General features: G+C 31.0%; 1 protein-coding gene across 9 annotated transcripts; it reads left to right on the top strand.

The window, feature by feature from the left end:
- Positions 1-23241, top strand: LOC148605646 (protein trapped in endoderm-1-like). Of its 9 annotated transcripts, XM_088548388.1 has the most exons (4): positions 8664-8842; positions 19713-19807; positions 21210-21463; positions 21800-23241. In XM_088548388.1, the coding sequence occupies exon 4, from the start codon at positions 21831-21833 to the stop codon at positions 22773-22775; it is 945 nt and encodes a 314-aa protein (XP_088404514.1). In that variant the 5' UTR covers positions 8664-8842; positions 19713-19807; positions 21210-21463; positions 21800-21830; the 3' UTR covers positions 22776-23241. The 9 variants fall into 9 exon arrangements, with proteins under 9 accessions (XP_088404511.1, XP_088404509.1, XP_088404507.1 ...); XM_088548383.1 differs by lacking the exon at positions 8664-8842 and adding an exon at positions 6-84 and having other exon boundaries at positions 21210-23241; XM_088548381.1 differs by lacking the exon at positions 8664-8842 and adding an exon at positions 8-103 and having other exon boundaries at positions 21210-23241.
- The last annotated feature ends 306 nt before the right edge of the window (positions 23242-23547 follow it).

Genomic DNA, 23547 nt, shown 5'->3' with positions numbered 1-23547 from the left:
CAGTACTACTAAAGTGTTAGCATAGCGTACATAGATCAATTGTATATATCTAAGCAAAGAAGTAACGTTGTTTGGATCATAAAGGTGTAATATAAAATATACGGTAAGGCAACTTTGTGTTTTACTATGTTAAGGTAATATTTAAGCATTAAATCAACCTTGTACTTGTTTAGGTTTGGTTCTTATTTCTGGGTGATTTGATAAATTAAATTGGTATTATCAATTGAATGTGCATATTAATTTGTTAATCTGTTACGTATAAATATTATGTTTTAGTGCTTATTTTCACTACTTCTCGACTTGTGTAACACAGATACACCTGCTTATAGTGAAACCTAAATAATATAAAACTCTGTCTAAACCAGACACTTTTCTATGTCCTTTCCCTTCAATTCAAATATATTTTAAACCTTGGTAAACAAAACGCTTAACTAAACCGAACCAATTTTAAAGTCCAAAATAGATTCGTTTTATACAGTTTTCACTGGACTTGATTTTATATTTCAAAGGCAGAGAGGATTCGAAAATATGAAAAGGGTCTCATATGACTTTAAAATAAAAAGATCGTAGAAGAAATAAAGTTTGAAGCTGTTCTAACTGTTTCTTTATTATATTCAGTTGTTAATAATATGTTACAACAGTTATTAGTGCGAGAACATTACTTCGGACTATATATAATCCTTGCGATACATGTTAATAACACTGTATACAAATAAGCAACGTCAGTATGGGATAATGGTGAAGAAAAGGTAAAACTATAGGATATATTCAAATCATGTAGGAAAAAGATCCTATAGCTTTTGTAAAAGATCAGGTGAGAATAGAATAATAGATAGAAAATTGTTAAAAGCCTTACATACCACAAAAGATTTGTTGATAGATCTTTATTATGAAGCATAATAAAAACTGCAAACCTTCTAAAAAATATGTACTGACTATACACAATACAGCTTAAGCTAAGATTCACATCTTAACATTGAACAACTTCATGATATCAACCCAAAGCCAAATTTTCACTTTAACACCTACCTAATTAAAAAAAGGCATCCAAATGGACATCTGCTTGATATAACAACAATGCAGAATCTCTTTATAATCTGTTTGACATCATCATGAATTGCAGCTAAATAAACTTGGTTGCAAAGTTAAATGAAGATTCAATGTGGTCTCAGTGGAATTAACTTATTTAGCAGATCATATTTAAAAATGACGTAAGAGCAAAAATTTAACGTAAAAAAAAACGACAAGACTTATCTTTAAGCGTAAGCCTTTGTAAGAATCAAGCAAAATATGAAAAATTCAGTAACATGCATGTAAAAAATCCACCGATCTGAAAATCTAATTATACTCAAGAATGATGTCTCTATTTGAAAAAAAATTACTATTTGATCTCTGCATCACTGAATTTTTTTTTTTTTTAGGAATTTTCAATATAATGTCTGAAAGAGTTATCTGCCTTTGGAATGAACATTATCAGTGCATTTCATTTTACCTAACTGATATTGGAAATTTCGTCTTTTTCTCTTCATTCTGATCGTGCAAATAGTCGAATTAAACATTAAAAATGGTGGATTTCTTTCATACCTTGTTCCGACCACTGCAAGTTATTTACAAAGACTGACACTCAACAAACAATTAAGAACGAATTGAAAAAGTGTTACTGAAAAGTTTACTGAAAAAGTTCATCTAAAGTAACAATAAAATAAAATCTGAAATTGAATCTAATAATGAATTTTCGACGGAATTAAATCAAGTATTTCAACTGAAAGTTGAAAAAAGTATGACTGGATAGGTCTTATGGGCTATTATTAGAAAAATATATATATATGCTATCTTTTTATTATTGAAATATATACTAAAATAAAAATCATTAAATCCTATCTAAGCCACTAGTCAGTAAAGAAACACCATTAAAGAAATTTGCAGGCTTTGTCAAACAAATATATCTCCTGAGCTTTGATCATTCCGTTCACCACGCTAACGTGGCAACTGATTTACAATATGAAAACAGATCTCCCTCACAATCAACAATCAAAGTGTCTAAGTAATCCTTTAATGACGTTGGAACAGGAATTATATACACACAGAACTTACTACGTATATAATTTCCAGCATAATGATGTTCTTCTCCCAAAGTGTACGAATGTACATGTGCATGCTTAACAGAAAATATTGTGCCGTGCAAAAATCCACGAAATTTTAGGTATAATTTTATAGATATTTTTGTTGAGGTTTACTATCTCAAACAAATAAGATATTTTGCAAATTTGACATAATTCATCTTGTTTATATAACTTTATCAAAATTGAATTTTATTTTCGTTAGCAGCGTGGTACGCGTATATACTAAAATAAAGATTGTTTGGTTAATAAGCATATTAATTTGTCTTTATAGCAGCATTTACAGGTTTGTTTCTATCTTCCATCTGATAAATACTGAGCTTTAAATAGTTTCTTAAGCTGCGTGTGAATACGAATCTTTCACCACCTGACATAAAATGGTATACTACAATGATGAATGGTAGAGAATAGATGTTTTATTGTACTGTGATCAGGACGCCTCATCTATCGATAATAAACCCTACACTACGATATTTTCTTTCTCAGCCTATGTCGTGATATGAAAACCGTTTGCAGTATTAAATGACAATGTTACGTTTCGTCGATAAACTTTTGATTGTTAAGAAAACGCATTACATCTCGCCCTTTCTAACTTGTGATATTTCCTGTCTCGACTCAAATCTTAAGGTATAAGGTATAATAAGGTAATGAATTGACGTAGGTAGACTTACGGAAAGGGACACAATCTTGCAAATCATTGTATTCAGGCTCCTTATATCAATCTCATGTAAGCATCAAAGGAACTTGTTTCAAATGAAAGCTTGAAAGGCTTTGGTGAAATTGAATATGATACAAACATATCCCGATTCCAATAGATATGTCCCTTAACCTAGGTCTACCTCCTTAAGCAGAACATCAAATATCTCAATGGTTGATTTTGGATTTATGTACCAATCCATATAAAATTAAAAATTAAAAAAAATATGTGGAACATGAAAGGTTATTATTCCTTATTATTATTGTATGTTTTTGTATTTATTCTTATTTGTTTTTGGAAATTATAAGTTTTCCCATATTGACGCATTTACTTAAAATTGCAATTAAGAATGCACTATGTGTAGTGAAATAACTTGTGTTAGATCAAGAATTTGTAAATATTCTTTGCAAAAAACTCCGGTTGAAAAGGGAAAGCTTTCGAAAAACATTCTTTTATTATTGATTATGCTCTGTGGAACTTTTAAACGAAATTCTACGTGTATTCGTTTTAGACTTATACATTTCTGCTCTTTTAAGATGTGATTTACAAATAGAGTACTAGAACACCATGTATCGAACAGAGAAATCAAATTGCTCATAAAATCTTAACAAATTGTATATCAGATAGTTTTCAGTTATTTAGTCCTTTTATATGAGTATTTAACCAAGCAATTTGAATTACAATTAGGGAACAGATATATGCCACCCACCTTCATATATTTGTTTACTTTTAAATGAGCTGTACTTATTACCCCTTTTAAATGGTAATTAAAAAAACTTGAATTATTAAAGGAATTTTAACAAAAGGATAAACCGTTAACTAAATTGTAGAACTGGAATCCCATTGTTGTAGAACAATTTAGATTTATTCGTTGTTTTGTCTTTTCAAACGACAAACATACATAACAATAAACATTCAAAAATAATTATCTAATAAATGTATTGAAAATCTATATGAATTATTAAAATAATCCAATAAGTAATTAAAAGAAAAACTATTATTGAAATAAATTCACATCAGTAAATAAAGATACATTTGGGTATATATAATTAAGCATTACAGTGGTATGATGACTAGCATAAGCAAAGACACGTATGTTAAAAGTTCACTGGTACATGTATATCAAATAACTTATTTGCATCGAAACTGATAATTGGTAAAAATTGATGCCAGACGAATTTCACATGCAGATAAGGAAGTTGTGAAGTTCAATCATAAAATATTAGAGTTAGAACTAAATTTTTGATTTGCAAATTAACGTTATTTTATTGATCGCTGCTGTGACAGTTGATTTAACTAACGTTGGCATTGCCAATTGTCTTTTAGCTCACCTTGTCTAAAGTATCACGTGAGCTTGTATCATGCTTTAGGGTCCGTTTTCGTCTGTTGTTTATTTTTACTTGTCTTTTAACTTTAAAATAATATTTTCTTTACCCACATTTTCTTTACTATGTTTAAAGAAAAATGAAATTTCTGTTGAAAGAAAAGCGATGAAGATTTACGTTCATGATAAACTATTTCTTTGGTGTTGTACATTTAGAATTATTCCCAACTTAAAAACCCTGTAGGTGCACAGACATTGGGAGCAGCTGTCTATGAGACATTAATATGGCAGATCTAAATCTACTTACAACCAATTATAATTGTATAACAATGTAACTATACGATTACATCAACATTATTATCAACAAAACCTAATGACAACTTGTCTTTATCATATTATTGAATATACACAAAGTAATTATAAGTAATAAGACATCAGACAATCTCATTTGTTTGTAATTAAAATATATGCTATTGTAAGAGTTGACGCATTCGTATAACATTTAATTGGATTCTGTCTTCCAATGTAATCGGTTGAACCGTCTCGATGGTGTTTTGTCTTGGTTGTTCAGTACGAAGATGCAAATTTACCAAGCTGTTATAAAAAAAACTATAATTAGTTTTGTATTGGTTTTGACATGTAATTTGAACATCTTCATCAGAGTAAAGTACAAAACTATCACAATTAATGATACTTTTGATAAAATTTGCATTTTTGGCAACACCGTAATAGGAATTGTATGTTCAACCTGTAATGTTCAATTAACAAAACATGAAATAACAAATATCAAACAGAAGTTTTGAATAAATATTATTTTAATTACACAGTGTTTTATAAATCGCTATAAAATAGATACCTGTACAACAAAAGTGGTTTAGAATTTACCTTAAATCTCTCAGGCATGCTTTTCCGTAGAATTTGCAGTCGTAAATTTTGACGTCATGACATAAAGAAAAGCATTGTTATCATATTTACACCTACATAATTTTGTGACTTTAACTGTATAATATTTTTGGCTTGAAGAGAAATAATAATTATATAGGTGTTTTGGAATAATAAATGCTTTCGAGAGCCTTTAAACATCTTCAAGGTATTTTTTTTTTATGAAACTGACAGGTTCAAAAACTTAATTAATTGCATTTAATTTATTTGAAAATCGACAAAAATCTTGTTTATGTTCTAAGTCTGCCTGTGCTTGTTTCTCTTTCATTGGTCTTTGTTCTTCGAATAAAAGGCTTTAATCACAGTTAGTCTGGATTTCACAAATACAAAAGAATTTGATAGAAATCGATGGGTCGGGATGAACACTTTTGCAGACTTACCGAGTATTGCATTGCGAACGTCTACAGACATAAAATGTGTTGCGATAGACACGACTTAAAATTTGTAGATATGGACATGTTTAAAGACATATAATGTACCGAAGTACTTTTTGCACATTGTTAGGCTACTTGTTTACTTGGCCATAATTACGAACACATTGCCATACGCCTCAAAGGAAAATTACTCGTCATATATTTGATTCTCATTGCCAAAGTCACAAATTGGATAAAAATATCATTTCATCCTGTTCGTTTCTGCACGATTTCATCCAGCATGTGTAAAGGTGTAGATACGCAATTAAATGTTAACACCAGTCTTGATGTACCAGTTTTAAAGTACATTCCGATACATCATTGTCCAAACAAATTTGATCCATGGACTAATGTATGTTTGTGTTCTAATGTGGAAGACAAATAGTTTGTTAGGTACCAAATTTGTTGTTTTCGTGTTATGGTCAAAACTCGACTTCAAATTTTCAAACGCAATTTTAAAAAGACAAAAAATTATAATGAAATCCATGAAAAACAAAATAATTGTTGAACCACAAAAAACTGATACCCATAAAGAAGAGTACTTTAACAATGTAGAACATTTTTTAGCACTTAAAGCAAGAGTAGATTTATTGAATCCAATTACATGTATAAGAAGAATGACATTTGAAGTAATTTGAGAAAACATGTGATTATACAATATATAGATATTACTATTCTAAAAGTACAATTCAAGGTGTTCATGCCTGCAAATTATTGTCATCTTGTAAATTATTGGATATAAAAGCTTCAGGAAAACTGGTGAAGGTAAAAGATAGAAATAACTTCCTAAAAGTACAATTGAAAGTGTATATGTAACAAATTATATACATGTATCGTGATTTGTTGTTGTTAGATTCAGTAATTTGGTCGGAATCTTCTGATTCTGTTATTGTATAATCTCAAACCTCACACGAAAGTAACTGACTTCTAATCGGTTCATTGGCAATTACAGTTATATAACATATAACAAAATAATTAGCAAGAAATATAAAAAAGAACGTATTATATGTAAGCACGTGTTGGTTATGTACGACGGATCGATACATTGCAGGTATTTTGTAACCAATGTCTTAATGTCCATTCAGGTTCATTGATAATTTCTCAGTTTTATGTATATACCATAATGTTTGTCCCCGTCAAAACAAATACATATGTCTAGTTGGAGTAGGAACATAATTAAAGGGCTCATTCTGGAAAGGATTAAAAAGTTGTTATAAAAAAATCTTAGTTGCAAGTCTTTAGGCTGAATCTGACTGCCTAAATCCGCAGGTTGCAGGTTAATGTAGAATCTTAAAACTTAATGTACTCATTCGTATCTGTCACGATAGTATCAATCGTTTTATTGTTTTTTTCCCACAAAAGTATTAAAATCGTTTGCTTCATCAATTAAATTTTCTTTAATTGTTTTCCTCAAAAGAAATTTCAGATAAAACACAATATACTGTACTTTTGCTCATCAACATAAATATAAAATACGTGTTTTTGCTCAAATGAAAAACACAATAAAGACACAACAATCAGTGAAAGTACGATAAATAAACACATTAAGTCTTACATCCTTACTGAAGGGATTTCCCTTCACTGCGCTTCTAAGTCTCGAAATACAACCGTTGGAATAAAAGTTCCGGTTTCAAAATGAAAAAAAAATGTACTACATGCTTGGCCGTTTTATTTCTACAGTTTTAATTTCGAAAACAAATATTATTTAAGATGATGAATATCGTTCTATATTGATTTGTTTGAAGCTAAATTTAGTATAAAAACAGTAAAAATAGGAATTGATTCCCTTATTACATGAATCAATATATAAGCAACTCGGCGGATGTTTCTAGGAAAGCAGAGGACGCATACCCTACCGGTGCACCTGTTCCATGCTCCCACGTTTTAGTGGAGTCAGGGTTGCTCATTTGCATTTGTTACGTTGTATTTATGATTTTGGTTACTTTATGTTCTTTGTTGTGTATGTCTGTTTCCAATGTCTGGTCTTGTCCCTGGATTACATTCTTTTGATTACTACTATAGCTTTGGTTCCCTTGATTACTCTTTCATACTTATGTGATCCTTTATATAGGAAAAAATCATTGTGATGTTTAATTGTCGAAATATTGTAATGGTCTGGGTAACATAACATAACAAAGCTTGATATAGAAAAACTAAACTGTTACGAGTGCTATTGAGTAAATAATATTCTAAATTTCAAAGGTTTATTCGCATCTATTACAATGTTGCAGCAAATAAAACAACCAATTTGTAAACTAGATTAGTGCTACATGTACTGAAAGCTTGTTTGATATTGTTGGAAATATGTGCAATATTATTGGATTCTTCCAAATGCATAGTTATTTCTCAATGAAGCACTTTCTATAATTGATTGTAAAGTTAATTATTTATTTCCATGGAACAATGTCCCACTTTATGAGCACATACTATCTAAGTTATTTTATCTATATAAACACATTGTCAGAGAAAACATTTTCAAAATTGTTTTACATGTTCGTTTTGATATTATACGTGTCACGTATATTGTAAGGCAAAGATAATTAGAAAATGCACCACAAGTTATTACAAAACACATCAAGTGGTGGTCGTAGTAGATTTCACGTTAACGGCTGGCTCGTGTCAAATTGCCTAACAAGTTTTTTCTTACAAGTTGAGCTTAGCATAACGAGTGAAAATACAAAGAATTTCTCTAAGGACTAAAAGATAACCCGATCGTTGATCTACAACGAGTATAAGTACTTGTTTTTTTTTCCGTGAAAGCATTTATATTTTGTTCGCTTCTCCTTGAGACCGCCGCCACTTCTTGGAATAAAGGATGTAGTGACGTCAGATTTTCTCTTGTATTTGTTTTAAATATATCTACGACACTGTCACTGTTTCCTTGGTTAAGAGAACGAGTTATGATGAGAGCGCATCACCTCGTCTTACACGTACGAAATACGTGTAATAAAATCAAATTACACCAAACATATTTAATTTTGTTAAATACAAAAAAAAAGGAAACTGTTGTCATGTTTTATGACGTTTTGCTTTTGAATATAACCAAATTATGTATATTTTATTTTTCTCTATTTCTGATTAATAGACAATTCATTGCGCAACGACCTAGTAGTCTTTTTCTGCATTGCAAAGTGAACTTCATATCAATACTACAAATATAACACTGATAACTATTGAATAGTGGTGATTCTAATTGGATACTTGGTAAATCTATTTATTGGCTGAAGATTAATCGTGTTGAGATTCTCCCGTTATGATAAGTGTTAACGAGGCCTTGAGTGAACAGAGTAATTTTTCTTCGTTGTGGTAAAGTAAATCTCGGATAGTTCTTAAGAAGAGTATTACGGTAGGAATAGTTATTGCTTCAATTGATTATATTTGTAACAGTTACATGTTATACTGTTGTTAGGCTTAATATATCATGTTTGTAAATAATAGCTGTTTTGAAGCGCTTGTCTAGCAGAGTTTGTTCACTGTTGAATTTTACACGGCAACATATTTTAACCAAACCGGTTTTGTGTCATTGCTGCATTAATTTAACATTAGAACAAAAGGAGACTAGGAAATTTAACAGTAATTTCATTCAATACTGTGGACCAGATTTATCTGAGCCAATTAAACATTGATACTATGCAAAATGCTTTAATGGTTATTTTAACGCTGAACGACTTATCTCATCGAAGTTTCAAAGCTTTTTAATCTAATTTTACGTGGCTATAATGTTGTTATAATATTTTTTTTAATCGGACAAAGATATTTGTTTCTTATTCTTTACTGATAAATTCTTGTCAAAATGGATTAACAGAATGTTTGTGAACTAATTGAAATCGCATGTCCGTTCCTTTTATTTTTTTATATTTTATAAAATTGAAAAAGTAAACAGACTTACATAGGATGCAGAATACTCACTAGAATTAAAACATTTATTAAAGAATATTGTCAGTCAAATTTAGTTTCTTGATTCTCAGGCTATTTTGAATGAAAAATCATTACACGAACTTAAAATCTCGCAAACATTTTGAAACTCATTACTTGCAAAAAAATAAGCACAAGTAAGATGACCTACTATACTGTGTTCCTTAGAAATATCTATATTTAAGAGAAAATTAAAAAAGTAAATTCAAGGACTACAAATTACTTTTAGAGTATAGGATATCGATATTTTCTCTATACTAAGAAAGGAAATCATAATTTTAGCTTAGCGAGTTAAACTGAAAAAGATGCAAATCCAGTAGTATAGGTTTACACAACAGTGTAACGTTCTATATTTTATTTCTAAATACGAAACTATACAATGATTTCAAACTCAATGAATCGTTATAGACCTCAATCGCTGTTGAAACTTTGAAAATTGTACACGATTATGTAAAAGTTCTATGTCTGTAGTGCGGTTCTATGTCTGTAGTGCGGTTCTATGTCTGTAGTGCAGTTCTATGTCTGTAGTGCAGTTCTATGTCTGTAGTGCGGTTCTATGTCTGTAGTGCGGTTCTATGTCTGTAGTGCGGTTCTATCACTGTCCTTGTTTTGTTTCTTTATTTTCGAATTGTATTTTCAATTGATATCATCAGACATAGAAAAGTTCAAACAGTAGTAATTTACTCTTGATATTAAATGCGTTTTCAATTGTTTGAATGGAATGACGAACAACATATAGTTTGGTGATACTTGTTTATTATTATACTTGTACAGTAGTTGCATATGTATATATTATTATAATGATAAATTGACTGCCTTAAAGGCAATATCACTTCACAGATACAGATACAAATTATGCTGGATAAGACAGAGTAAAAACTATAGAACGTGAAACCTGTCTGGATCGAACCTTAAATAATCAGTTGTTTTGAATATTACACCTTCCTTAAACCGAAATCATTTTAAAGTTTCAAAAATATACACATGTGTTAATGATAAGTTTAAATTGGTGACCTTTACATCCTTAATGAACATGCAACATACACTGAAGTGGAAAAAGGAAATCTGAAATTGCAAGATAATAAGTTCGTAAGGCTTATTCCTTGATAATATTCATTCAAAACTACTCGTCGTATATTACCGCTGATAAGCAATGGTTGTTTTAACACGTGTTCAGTGTATGGACTTAAGTACGAGAAATATTGATAGCAAACACGTGGCCAAGTGAAACGGGCGGAAATCTGTAATGTTTGTAAAACTAAGGAATGCGTTAAAACATTATTAAGTGTTGCATCCGAAAGAAACAATTGTTATACAAAAAATATTTATGATTTTTAATTCAACTATAGGCAAGGTTTTGATCATAGTCCTGGAAGAAACTTTGATATTACCAATAGGCAGGCCCAATAGGCAGGCCCTGTTTGGCATATAACGTTCCCATCGGCATCATTATCCTTAAGGCATTTAACAGCCATTTACAGTATCATTCTGTGATTTATAACCCTTAGATATATTTGTTTCCTCTATTACAGGAATAAATGTAAGTTCATGACACATGAATGTGAAATAACGTTTTATTTGTTCATTTCTAAGCATGACCAGAAATTAACTTGAAATTTAAATGAAAACCAACAGGAATGAAACATTTTGATTGAAAGATTTATGGACAATTTCTTTAATGTATTTTAATTTGAAAAATGTAGTGTTAAACCTTAGTTTGATCGTAATACTTGGAATTTTTATGATAAAACGATAAAATATTTTTTTATTCAAATTATTTAGATAATAATTGTTAAAAGTAAAACTATGTTTTTGTAAGCACTGGGGGAATTTATAACAATAATTGATGTTTTGTATCCACTATACTAACATCCTATTTGACGGGTTCATACTTTTCCCTTATCTTTGATGATTACTATCTTATTCCATAATTCTTTCGAGTTGGGTATTCACTTCTTTCAACCTGGTTATAACAACTACCATATGAGTCTTTTACTGCAAATGTATACAAAACCAGTTATGCAATTTTGTTCTTTTTAACCTCAATTATAGCATCGTAGATTCTGGTCAATTACATTGACTGGCCATTCAATTAATCTAGATCGATTAAACAATACCAAACTTATAAGTGAATGACATGTTATCAAGCCTATCCTGGTGTTGGCTAAATAAATCAATGGCAGTTGTACGGTAATAACACACTGTTAAAAAATAACCTTTGCATCGCAATATTTCCATTAGGAAACGACCGTTTTATTTTCATGATTTTATGACAGTTTTAAGTGGACTGGATCTGATTTGAAATAAAAATAAAAGGGAAAGATCCGGAATTTCTTTAAAAAAAGACAGGCCATCGTGAAAAGAGCAGGATCTGTAATTATCGTTATGTTTTTATTATTTATATTTCAAAACAAATTCGGCGTTTTGAGGCAAGGGAAAATAAAAGCGGGATAAAATAAACTATATAGTAGCACCCTCCACCTTCTCCATAAAAATATAATGGTTGCTTTCTTTTGTAATTCTTCAGGAGGTAGACCTATGGTAAGGGACATAAATTTTGAAATCAGTGATATGTTTGTATCACATTCAATTTCACCAAAGCCTATCAAGCTTTCATTTGAAACAGAATTAAACCAGTCCAAGTTACTTTGATGCTTACATGAGATTAATGTAAAATGATGAATACAAACTTTCAAATGATTTGTAAGAGATGTGTCCCTTAACCCTTGGTCTACCTCCTTAAAGTTACTCGTTTTGGGTTTCTGTAGGGAAATGGTCATATAAATTGAATGAAATTTATCCCCGAGTTTATAATCTGCTTACATTTCGTGTTTTTTTGTTATCGTAAGTTATGACGTAACAATGCTACTTTCTGTTATGTCGTCATTACTTACGATCAACTTTACACTTACCTCTTTTTGTGAAATCGACGCCAGGTCGGTCAATTATTCTCGGTGTTTATTTACTCTTGTTTCTTTTTATGTGTTTTTTTTTGGTTTTTTTTTTTTTGCGATATTCATTGTTCTGAAACCCGTTATTTTTTATTGTGCGTCTAATCCTTTTCCTTGAAACATGCTCCTCTTCATTACCGTTCAAGTTCTGGTTTCCTTGATTTCAATTTTCCAGATTAAGATCGTACTGTGTATAGTGAGGATTTAAAACTGAAGGTGTTGCTAACTTTTCCATGAAATATTTAATGCGAACTATGTTGGTATAGAATGGTGATATCACAATAAAAATGGCACAGTAAATACGTCGTTATTCAACTTGTAATATTACATATACCTATGGTTCATATGCTGTATTTCTTTCTAGATAAATGTGAAATATAACCAACCGAACATCGCTATGATGTCTGATTTTACTGAACTGACCTTTCCACAGTTTATCAACATTAGATTTATTTAGAGATAGCACAAATAGAAATTTATCTTGAACATAAACTGATCTTTGTGTGTTTACCAAGAACACAGTGTTACTGTTCTGTTATTTAGGTTAGAAATGGAAAATCTAAAATTAACGTGTAAAATTTTCGTGCGCTTTCACATTACGTTAAAGCAAATTGTTTCATACGTTTGTGTGGAGTATTGGACTTTTTTTAAAACTTGTTCCATTGTATCAAAATATGTCTCTTTTGAATTTTGTATGTATTTGAAAACTTATTTGCAAAAACCATACAAACAAAATTCTAAAATGTTGTGGAGAATGTTGTTTTGTCAAATTTATTCGATGATTGAGGATGTCATGAAAATTTTCATAGAATTCAAATTGTTTCTTTGATTTTAAAATTAAAAATAGATAAACTTGGTTTCATGCAGATATATTTAAAATAACTTTACCGAAGATGTTGTCAATATTTTACTATTCCATCTTTCATTTTACCGTTTTTTATAATTCATAGATTGGAAATAATCCGTGGTCTTCTGGACTGTCGTTGAATAAGGCTTGTAATTATGTTGTTTTTACTTGTCAAACCATGTCGTTTCTTTCAAACCCCGAACTTGTAACTTTTCTGCTTCTTGAAACGTTACTGTCTTTAGTATAACTATTTTATGCACCTCGAGAAATTTCATAATTTGACCGACATTATTAGGAATAAATGAGTTTCCTAGATTATTTTCTCTGACCATTTTTATTATATTTTATTACAATTTTTTACGATTACTAAACACCAATATGGTTGTTTAGTCAAACAATATATTAGCAAATACTGCATCAAGCTTCTGATCATACATTCAATCAATCAATCATTTCCTATAATAAAAGACTGATTCTCATAAAATTACGCTTGATTATAGAAAATTATAACAATTTTGTGCTCACATGAATGCATTCATGGTTTTGAGCGCAATTTGATAGTTGTGTTATTAGCTAGACATGATTTAATTGAAATACCGTGGTGTGCGTTTGAAGTTTGACGCTTATTCGCGTCAGATTTCAGCACCAAACTTATTTGGTTTGCAATTCAATTTCGGATTTGTGATGTGGTCAACATTTGATTGTGTTAATCTTACAATGTTGTTTTAATTTATTATTTATTGATGTAGTGCTTTTTCTCAAAGTAGTAGTTTTCTAGTTTTCAGTTTTAATTTAAAAAAACAACTTGCTGATTTTCTTATATTTTGAAAGCAGTAAATTGATTGGTGGATGGACAAATTATGTTATTGGAATATCATTGGATTACATCTTGTTTGCTTTCTCATACTTCTTAAGTGTTTTTTTTAATCAGTAGTCAGGAAGGAGTAAGGACTGTCATGTAAAATGCTAGTTTGCTATTGGATTTTATAAAATACGAATCGGTAAGATTTAAATTAAAAATTAAAATATTGTAACCTGAACTTCTTTGTAAAATGTTTTGATATTGTCTAATATCTTTTTAATCTTTCAAATCAATTAAACGCTTGTTTTGCAATATCACTACTATCGGTTGTAAAAATACTCTGTATACAGTATGAAACTATCGCTAATTTGTTAATCGATTTGTCTGCATCAGTACTATTTCAATGCTTTTAAGATTAACAGAGTACATGTTCTGCCAGTAGGATGAAAAAGAAACATGGGAATTTCACAGAGATGTACGTTGCGAAAAAGATCTAGCATGATATCAATATCATTTGATTTTAATGGAGAGCAAGTATCTTGAATACACTACGTTGATGAATAATTGAATTTTAAATACAAGAAGACATACAGCCGCAAGTTTAAATCTTGTACATCTCAATCAAGACGGCGATTGAGATATACACGATCCTATGTACCTATCTATACAACGTCTAAAGTAAAAGTAATTTACATATCTGGAAAGAGACGTAAGTTATCGTTTAAATACTTTTGTAAGAAGAAGAAATTTAAAAAGGAAAATATAAAAGTTATTTTCAAAAAGCAATCTTATTCGACGTTAAAACAAAAAATACTAATCATAAATATTGCAAACCTCAAGCAAATTCATATTTATGTGCTTCGCTAGATATCCTTTCGCAGAATTGTAATTTATAGGATTTGACAATATAAAGTCGCATAACCTCGTTTAAGCTTCATTTATGTGTTTGCTTTGTCAGACTTCAGATATAAGAAATTAGATGAAAGTGATTCAGCCTAGAAAATGTATTTGTTAAGAGCCTCGATCTCCAAATAAACTTTAACCGTGAAATTAATTTCAAAATAATTCTAACATTTACAAATCAAAAGCGATGAAGATAAAATAATCAGAAATATTCAATACACAGAATACATTTCAACATTTTTATAAATATATTCCGCTATCGTATTATCTTATCTGTAAACTGAGCAAGTCACTGTTATTGATTTGAAAAAAAATTTATGCTGCTTTGATAAATTGGAAGTAAATGCATGATGAAATAAATCCAAGTTACTTTGATGCTTACATGAAATTGATATAAAATGGTGTATACAAACATTCCAATGATTTGTAAGAGTTGTGACCTCAAAGTAGTTCTGAATACAGAGAGGACCATCGTTATGTAGAAAATATAGCATATGTATACCATGAGAGCATCGTTTGTTTGGTTGTTTTTTTTAGTTTTTTTTTCACATCATGAATCACCTATACCATAGGCAGGGTCTGAATTCTATACAGACTGGTCCTTGATGATATGGCGCTGACATCGTCGTCGTCGAACATAAACACCATTTGTAGGTTTATTCAGTAATACATGTATGAGACGGATCTTAATAACACTTTTACCCCTGGCTCAAAACCACGCGAAGAGAGTAAAACGGGTGTTTATGGTCATAATCGTTAAGCATTATAAAACAAAAAGCGATAATTTGAGTACATCGTAGAGTTTTGAAAATGTTTAAATTTCAACTGGACATCAATTTCTTAGGGCTGTTAATATATTCTATCAAACCTGTATTAAGACTTTTGAAGGGACCCCAGAAGTAACAATATCCAAAGCACGAACTAGAAGAATTGTTTGGTCAAAATTAAACCGGGAACAGCTTACAAAAAAACAGACAGCACAACACACAAACAAACAAACAAAACAGCATATACTGAAAACCACCTACACCAAATAATTTTTAAGTTTGGCATCCACTGGGCCTTGAGATGAATTGAATTTTAGTTATATGATTTCATAAGTCCGATGTGATGAACATATGCTACAATTTACTCACAATGAAAATTTCAGAATAAATTACCCACTGTTTGCTGAAACTGCTTGAAATTTCATCATATCACATTGAAAGTCATGATTTTTTTCTAAATATCGCTTGACGGTATAGACACGTATTTTCGATATTTACACAGAAACATTGTCTTTGCCCTACTTAAATGTCCGAAACAGTTTAAGTTTTCATGCAATTTCAAAAATTGAATCAAATAGTTAGAAAAACATTGAATCAATTTACATTTGTTTTCTACCCAGTAGTCAGACCTATCTGACCCTGTAAAATATCATATTTTATCTACCCTATTTATGAAATCTTCCAGTATGCAAAATTTACGTACAACACTGAGGCTTCATTCATCGCATTGCATATGGTAGAACCTCTTGGTGGTGGATTTGGTTTTCTCTTGCGATAGTTTTGGTTTTGAGTACTTCTTGTATACAACTAATATTTTGATTATAATCTTCCTACATATTTGATTTTACTGCTGCCGATGTTGAAACACGTGTATACATATCGAAATTTACAATATATAAAACTGATATTTTTTTATTGTATATGTTAAAGTTCCAGTTTGTTTGATTTTTTTTATTAGAGGAGAGCAGTTTTTTTTTGGTTCAATAAACAAACCTACTACAATATTTTTTTTATCTAACAACGATATGTACTATTGGACGTTGTGGTTCACTTCGATATTAACTGATGGTTCATTTGAGGTACGTTTAAGGGGTATAATGTCATTCTGCTTAAATATGTTCTTCAAAATGTTTTATCTGTTATCACTCTTATCTTATCTTATCTTTAAATTGAACAGTGAGGCTTGAAAGCGATGTTTTATATGCATGTTACTAATTATCATTCTTTATAGAAAGCCATAGATCATTATTTATTTACGATTTTGATTTGAAAGGCATGAATATTGTAGCAGGTGTCACCATAATTGTAGGACTATGCTCGTGTTTATCCTGTGAAACAATTCAGAAATCCAACTTCCGTCCTCGTATGAATGAAAATGCAGACCAAGAAAGAAATCTTAGGTCTGAGCAACAACCGATCGACTTACAAACGAGATAAGCCAATATAAAACCACTCTGTCTTTTCCATGTCTAGATTACATTCGTATGATTTCCGCTAGAAACTTGGTTCCCTTATTACTCTTTGTATAATGGAAAAACAAAATTCAATTCGAAAAAAAGTATATCAGGGAGAGTCTTGTGCATAATTTCTTATTCACTAAAACGTCAATATTTTTTTTCGATGTCAATTTAAATGAATCTCTTTAGAATGCGGATGTTTTCTTTATGTCTATCCTCTTCATCTACTCAAACAATTGTAGTGTATAGAATGGCATTTTATTTGTTTCAAAATAATCTAATTGAATCTAAAATGTCAGGGAAAAAATAGGAGATAAGCCCACAGAATAATATTTGATACCCCTACAGAATACTAAAAAGTAATTTAAATCTAATCTCTTACTTGTTTAACATACTGGAACGCTGTAGAATGAAAGATTCAAATGGTAATTTAAATATCATCAATTCTTAATGTTCCCTGTACAATAAATTGTTGTTTTAGATTGGTGGTAGTAACTTTAATTTTCTCCGTTGACGAACAGGGAATCCTCTGACCTACATTTTCAAGGCAAAATTGGATGTTTGTTAGTTTGTTGGGGTTTAACGTCCGAGCAGCAATATTTCAGCTATATTCAGACAATGAACATGAAATGGTTGATAAAATGAACATGAAATGAAAAAAAAAGGATGGGTCACAAGGATAATAGGGTCGACAAATTTTGATTGTTACTGGAAAAAGGGGGGTGGGTAAGGTCGGACAATTTAGCCTCCTGTGGCAAAGCGCAAAGGTTCCTACTCCTATCGAATACCCCAGCAGGGTTCTTTAACGTGCGAGGAACGTGGCATCTTTCCCAACACGGGGCACCACTATGGTTTGCGGTCAGATTTCCGTATTATAGCCTGATAACCCCAGCATGTAACACGCCAGGGGTACACATCCCAGTTTCTCTGTGGGCAGAGCGCCTAGCCCCCGGCTAGGTTTCTGAGCACTATTTAGTCGCCTTTTACGACAAGCTTAGCGCTGCTGCAGGCCTATTCTTTTAACACCCGGACCTGCACGGGGCGGTAAAATTGGATAAAGGTTAAGTTAAATATATCTTGATAAAGACGAAGATACGATTTTTTAAAGCTCCGTTGAATATGTATTAATTTGTTGGCTTGTTTCTGGAGAAAAAATAATTTGATTTGAGTTTGACGGTTATTTTCTATGTTCACTTAATATGATGAAGGTGAAACGTTTTAACGCTCCAGAAGAAACATTAATAAAAACAATTTGTTGTCAGCTCTTATTTGATATGTTATACCTTCACGTATGGTAAATTTTGTAATTACATATATTTGCCCTCAAGCATTATACTAATTGTCATGATATGTCTATTGGCCGAAATGTCCGGCATTCATAAGAATTATTGGTTTTTGTGGTCCGAAATGTCTTTGGGTCGAATTGTACGGCACTGGTTAACATTATGGGTCTTAAAATTTGTGAAGCGTCTTAAAAGATTTTTTTTACTGTATTTAGTTTCGCTGCATTCTGTTTCTTTTATCGATTATTTTCGTTTTGTGATTGGCGCTCAATTGCACATTGCACATACACAAGTAAACGCAAATGAAGCTGCTAAAAATGCAGGTACAAACCAGATATTGATGCTTTTTCTTGCCATAAGTATACCGAACCCAGTTGATAATACAACCATAAACGCTCCCTTCGGGAGCGTATAATATAATGGTAAGGTTTCAATGTCAGAATGCAAATAAAAGCAACCAAGAAACATGACATTCCCGGTATTTCATCTAGGTATGGTAAGTTGATATAAAATTATTCTTTCACAAAAAGTTATTACTCAGAGTTGTTTATCTTTCCAACTGAAAATGATGCGTGTTTGATGTTCAATAACCAGATGGCAAGGAATCTAATTAAAGAAATATAAATAAGCTCAAATACCAGTACATTTAAAATAGACGAAAGTTGTTTTTATTAGAGCAACAAGGTCAAGATTTCTTTCAGAAACTGATCAATTATTACATCCTTGACCTCACTGTTAATGGATTATTTTAATTGTGTTTTTGTGTATGAGCCAAACCCGCTTTATTGATTTGTCCTCAAATTATATTTAGAATATCAATACAGACAAGATTAAAATTATAGAGAAAAAAGTGATAAAAATTATGTGGAACAAGAATAAACACAATGAAACAAACTTTATTTTTTCAATAGAATGTAAACGCATTAATTTTCACAGTAAATTCATTTTCCCTATTTTCGCGGTGGGCACAAAACCGCGAAAAATTGTTCCCGCAAAGGTGACTACATAACGCTCATCTTTTTTTTAAAGTCGCGAATTAAACTCACGTGAAAAACTCCGCGAAATAAGCAACGGAAAAAATGTATACGTTTACATTAAATTATTTCTAGTTTTGTACAACTATAGCCAATTCTTGCAAGTGAAAAATACATGTAAATTTCCAACTAAATCCTATACTTTTGCAGTTTGTAATAAACAATATACTGGCACAAGGAGGAGGATAATATTAGTTGAAATGTATTATATTTATTATTCATGTGCATCCTGAATTCTTTCCCTTTATTTGGTACAGAAATAGTGTTAAGCATAATCCGGTACAACAATTCTTCATCATTAGCTGCAGAATATCCCAACAACTGAAATGACGACATGCTGAAATGCTAATTCGTAGGTATCAATAATCAATAAACAAACAAATTCAATACAATTGTTTTTATTTTGTTACTAAGCATTAGTTTTAAGGGTTGAAATAACACACTTTATTAATTTTTAAAGATTGAAATCATGAATATTAATAATCGACCGAGTTTCCATTATGCGTTAAATCACATTATCTTATTAAAAGAATAATACAGTTTTATTAGCTGTGTTCCACTTTCGGAATTTATATCACACACACAGTACAGTACCTTTCCATTGTGACGTATCTTTTTTCAGCGTCAATGACAGTCAATAAGAAAATCAAATAGCACAAAATATAAAAAAAAATACTATTCACAAAAGACTATTTTTTTTAAAAAGTTTTAGTGGTATTTCATTGTACTAAACTGCTTTAGAACTGTTTTGAATATTCTAGTATTTATTGGTGTTTGAAAACTGTAATTTTCTGTAAAATGTCTGAAAATACCTTGTATCGCTCCCGTTCTGTCTATATAAAAATGAAATGAAAGCGTTAGAATGTAAGTTACAAAAAGATATTTGACATACAAGTTTGTTATGACAGTATATTTAACTCAATGAAAAATATGTTTGTAATTCCATGGTTTAGGTAGTTGAAATAATCTATACGTGAACTAAAACAGGCATATTCCAAGTAATTCACCTAATGATCTACTTTTATCATACTTTGAAAGTGCTGCACATGTAAAATGGCTTCATCAAAATAAAATTTTACTTTATACCATGTAAGCAATCTTTTTTGAAATACTTCAGCGTTAATCGGAGACATTGTCTATTGAAATATTTCATGATATTTGGCCTATAACTAGCTATAACAACGCTTATTGTTACACAAATAAAGGTCTGCATAAATTTAACTTTCGTTGAATAATTGAATTATTGTAATTTGACGTCCGATTTCAGGACGAGATAGTTTTATTTTATCAATCGAATGAAGTTCGACTCGTGCAGTCGAAATTTTCTTGCTAGCTCATATCAGAGATAGCCGATAGAGAGACACGCCACCCACTCAGACTATTCTGTCTATTCACCCTATCTTCTGTATGACATGTACTTGGCAGTGGAGCAGTGACTTATTTTTTGTAACTCAGGCGTGGTCAGGCGCAAACTACCTATATTTAGGTATATCGAGATAAGTGTTCCGGTCAACAGTAACAATGCATTACTGTAAATGTATACATCATATTTGCGCCATCGTTACACAAATTAGTATCATTCATGGCGTGAAGGCTTGCAGATTAAACGACAGCACAGAACTAGAAAATTTCATATTTTTTACAATTTTGACCATGGTTTGGCTATTTACTCTTTCAAATTAGCTTATAATTATTTCATTGGTTAAATGGTAACTTCTTTTATTAGCATTAATACTGACTATTTTATATTTTAGACTAGAAGAAATCTATCTGATGGATACCAGACCACCAATGAGTTCTAACGCTTTAATCATTGAAGTCTAAAGCAATAATTCGCTACGACGGATTGAGAATTGTATCCCTATAATAAGAAACAACATAATACGTCAGAAAAGACCAATAAATAATATAAAATGTCTACAGAATTATTCTAGCAAGATGGGAAATGGTAGAAGCATATAAACTTGTCAGGATCTATAGAAATCTTGACAATTTCATGATTATTTTGGTGAGAAACGAATCTGGATAGTTATAGATTAATCAATACACGAAGCAATACTATTGTCATTAAAAAGGGGTCAAGACCTCGATATCCATTACCTAAAACAAAATTTAAAGCCATTGCACATTAAAGCACATACGTGTATTGGAATCTCGATTTTTGATCAAATATTGTAAAGAGCAGAACACGATTTAAATATCAACACGATTTTCATACATTGATTATTACATAAATACTTTAAAGTATATTTTTGATTAAGAAACATAAATAAACATCATTCATTGCTAACTTTGAAAATGGAAATCACTTATATTTCTAATCGATGAGTAACTTTTTTACTAGTTTGAGACAGTTCTTTTTGAATGATTTCGGCATGAATAAAACGGACTCATGCGTTGAATGGTGGTGTGACAACGAACCGACTGTACTGACTTTGGAAATTATAGCTATTATTCTTTGTATTGTCGGTGGATTAGGAAATATCATTACAGTATTAGCAATATGTTTCTCAAGTCTCCGAAATAACATAAACTGCATTTTGATTGGAAGTTTAAGTGTTGCTGGGTTTTTGTATTGTGGACTCATCCTACCCTTACAGGCCGTTATTTTCCACAGACACAGTCACGCTGTTCCACAAGCCTTTTGCAGCGCTGCCGGTGGAATAAGATACACTCTTGTTGGCGTCATTGTGGTGCATTTGGGAATAATTGCCTTGTATCGATATTTGAATGTTGTACATCTTGCACAGTATCAGAATCTCTCCCAAACACGACCACTTACTGTAACAATCTGCATAGGATGGATACTTCCCCTTTTGTTCACAATACCGCCATCTATTGGCGTCTGGGGCGGATTCACCTTTGTTCCAGCCATTTTGGCATGCACATTCGATACAAGCATGGAACAATCGAATAGAATTGCTACAGTGACGTGTGGTTTCATTGTCCCATGTATTTTCATTATATTTTGCTACGCTAGAATAGGATGTATAGCTTACGGAAGTTCAAAGCGAGTCAGCCAATGGAACGGGAACGTTTCACAAACAAAAGCTCTCCGTCTTTCAGCAATGATGTTATGTATCTTTGGTGTATATTTTTTGGGAACATTCCCATATTTTATTGTCAATGTTTATGATCGAACATTCTCCAAGCCGATTCACCATTTATGGACAACTGTATTAGGTTGGATATTGTACTGTACAAATCCAATTGTCTACACAGTAATGGACCACAATTTCCGGACTGCATATCGGCGCTTTCTTCTCGGGGATTGTGAGAAAAGCCCATTAAGACGAGGAAACAACGCGACATATGTATAAAACGTTCGGAATACATATCGGCGTTTTTTTCTTTGGCGACTGCGATATAACTCCATTATGATGAGAAAGCAACGCAATATACGTATAATAATTTTTAAATTGCAAATCGTTGCTTTAGAGATTGCAAAAAGAGCCAAATACATGCGTCAAAATTACGTCCTATGTGTAAAACGGTTTATGTATTCATGTTTAATCCAGTTCGGGATAAAAAAAAAGTATTATGCTACATGCACGTTTTAACCTTAGAATTCATGTACGAAAACTACGTTTTGAACAGGAATCATGTTTTATGTCAAACAGCTCTGGACTGATTCAGCCTAGCGTTGACGACATGAAGACAACGCTTTGGACTTTTCAGTTTTTTCATACATTCTATGGCTAAGGAACTTAATTGTTGAAATAAATGTTTTGTTCACGATGTTAAAGTTTGTTGATATTGTGTAATAAAATTTTAAGTTGTAATTTATTTTATTCGATTGTAATCCTTATGGGGGGTTATATTTAAAGATCTTCATTAAAGATTTTTTTTATACTTGATCAAAATCAATGATAAGTCAAAGAAGTTATTCAGACATAAACAATAATTTGAACTAAATCTGATGGGTTTCAGTGATGGTATATTTCATCCTTCACAGAAGAAATTCTATTTGAAATTAAGCTTTACTGTTGATAATTTGTTTATAATCAAAGTTATAAATTCGAGGAAAAATCATTAATTCTACTCTCAATCTCTAAATAATCATACTTTTAACTCCTATTTGATTACCCATAA

The sequence above is a fragment of the Perna viridis genome, chromosome 10 (genome assembly GCF_037379345.1).
Source record: "Perna viridis isolate PV_CMFRI_1.1 ecotype Kerala chromosome 10, ASM3737934v1, whole genome shotgun sequence".
Taxonomy (NCBI): domain Eukaryota; kingdom Metazoa; phylum Mollusca; class Bivalvia; order Mytilida; family Mytilidae; genus Perna; species Perna viridis.
Note: the sequence above shows the minus strand (reverse complement) of the source record. Positions and strands in the feature narration are given on the sequence as shown.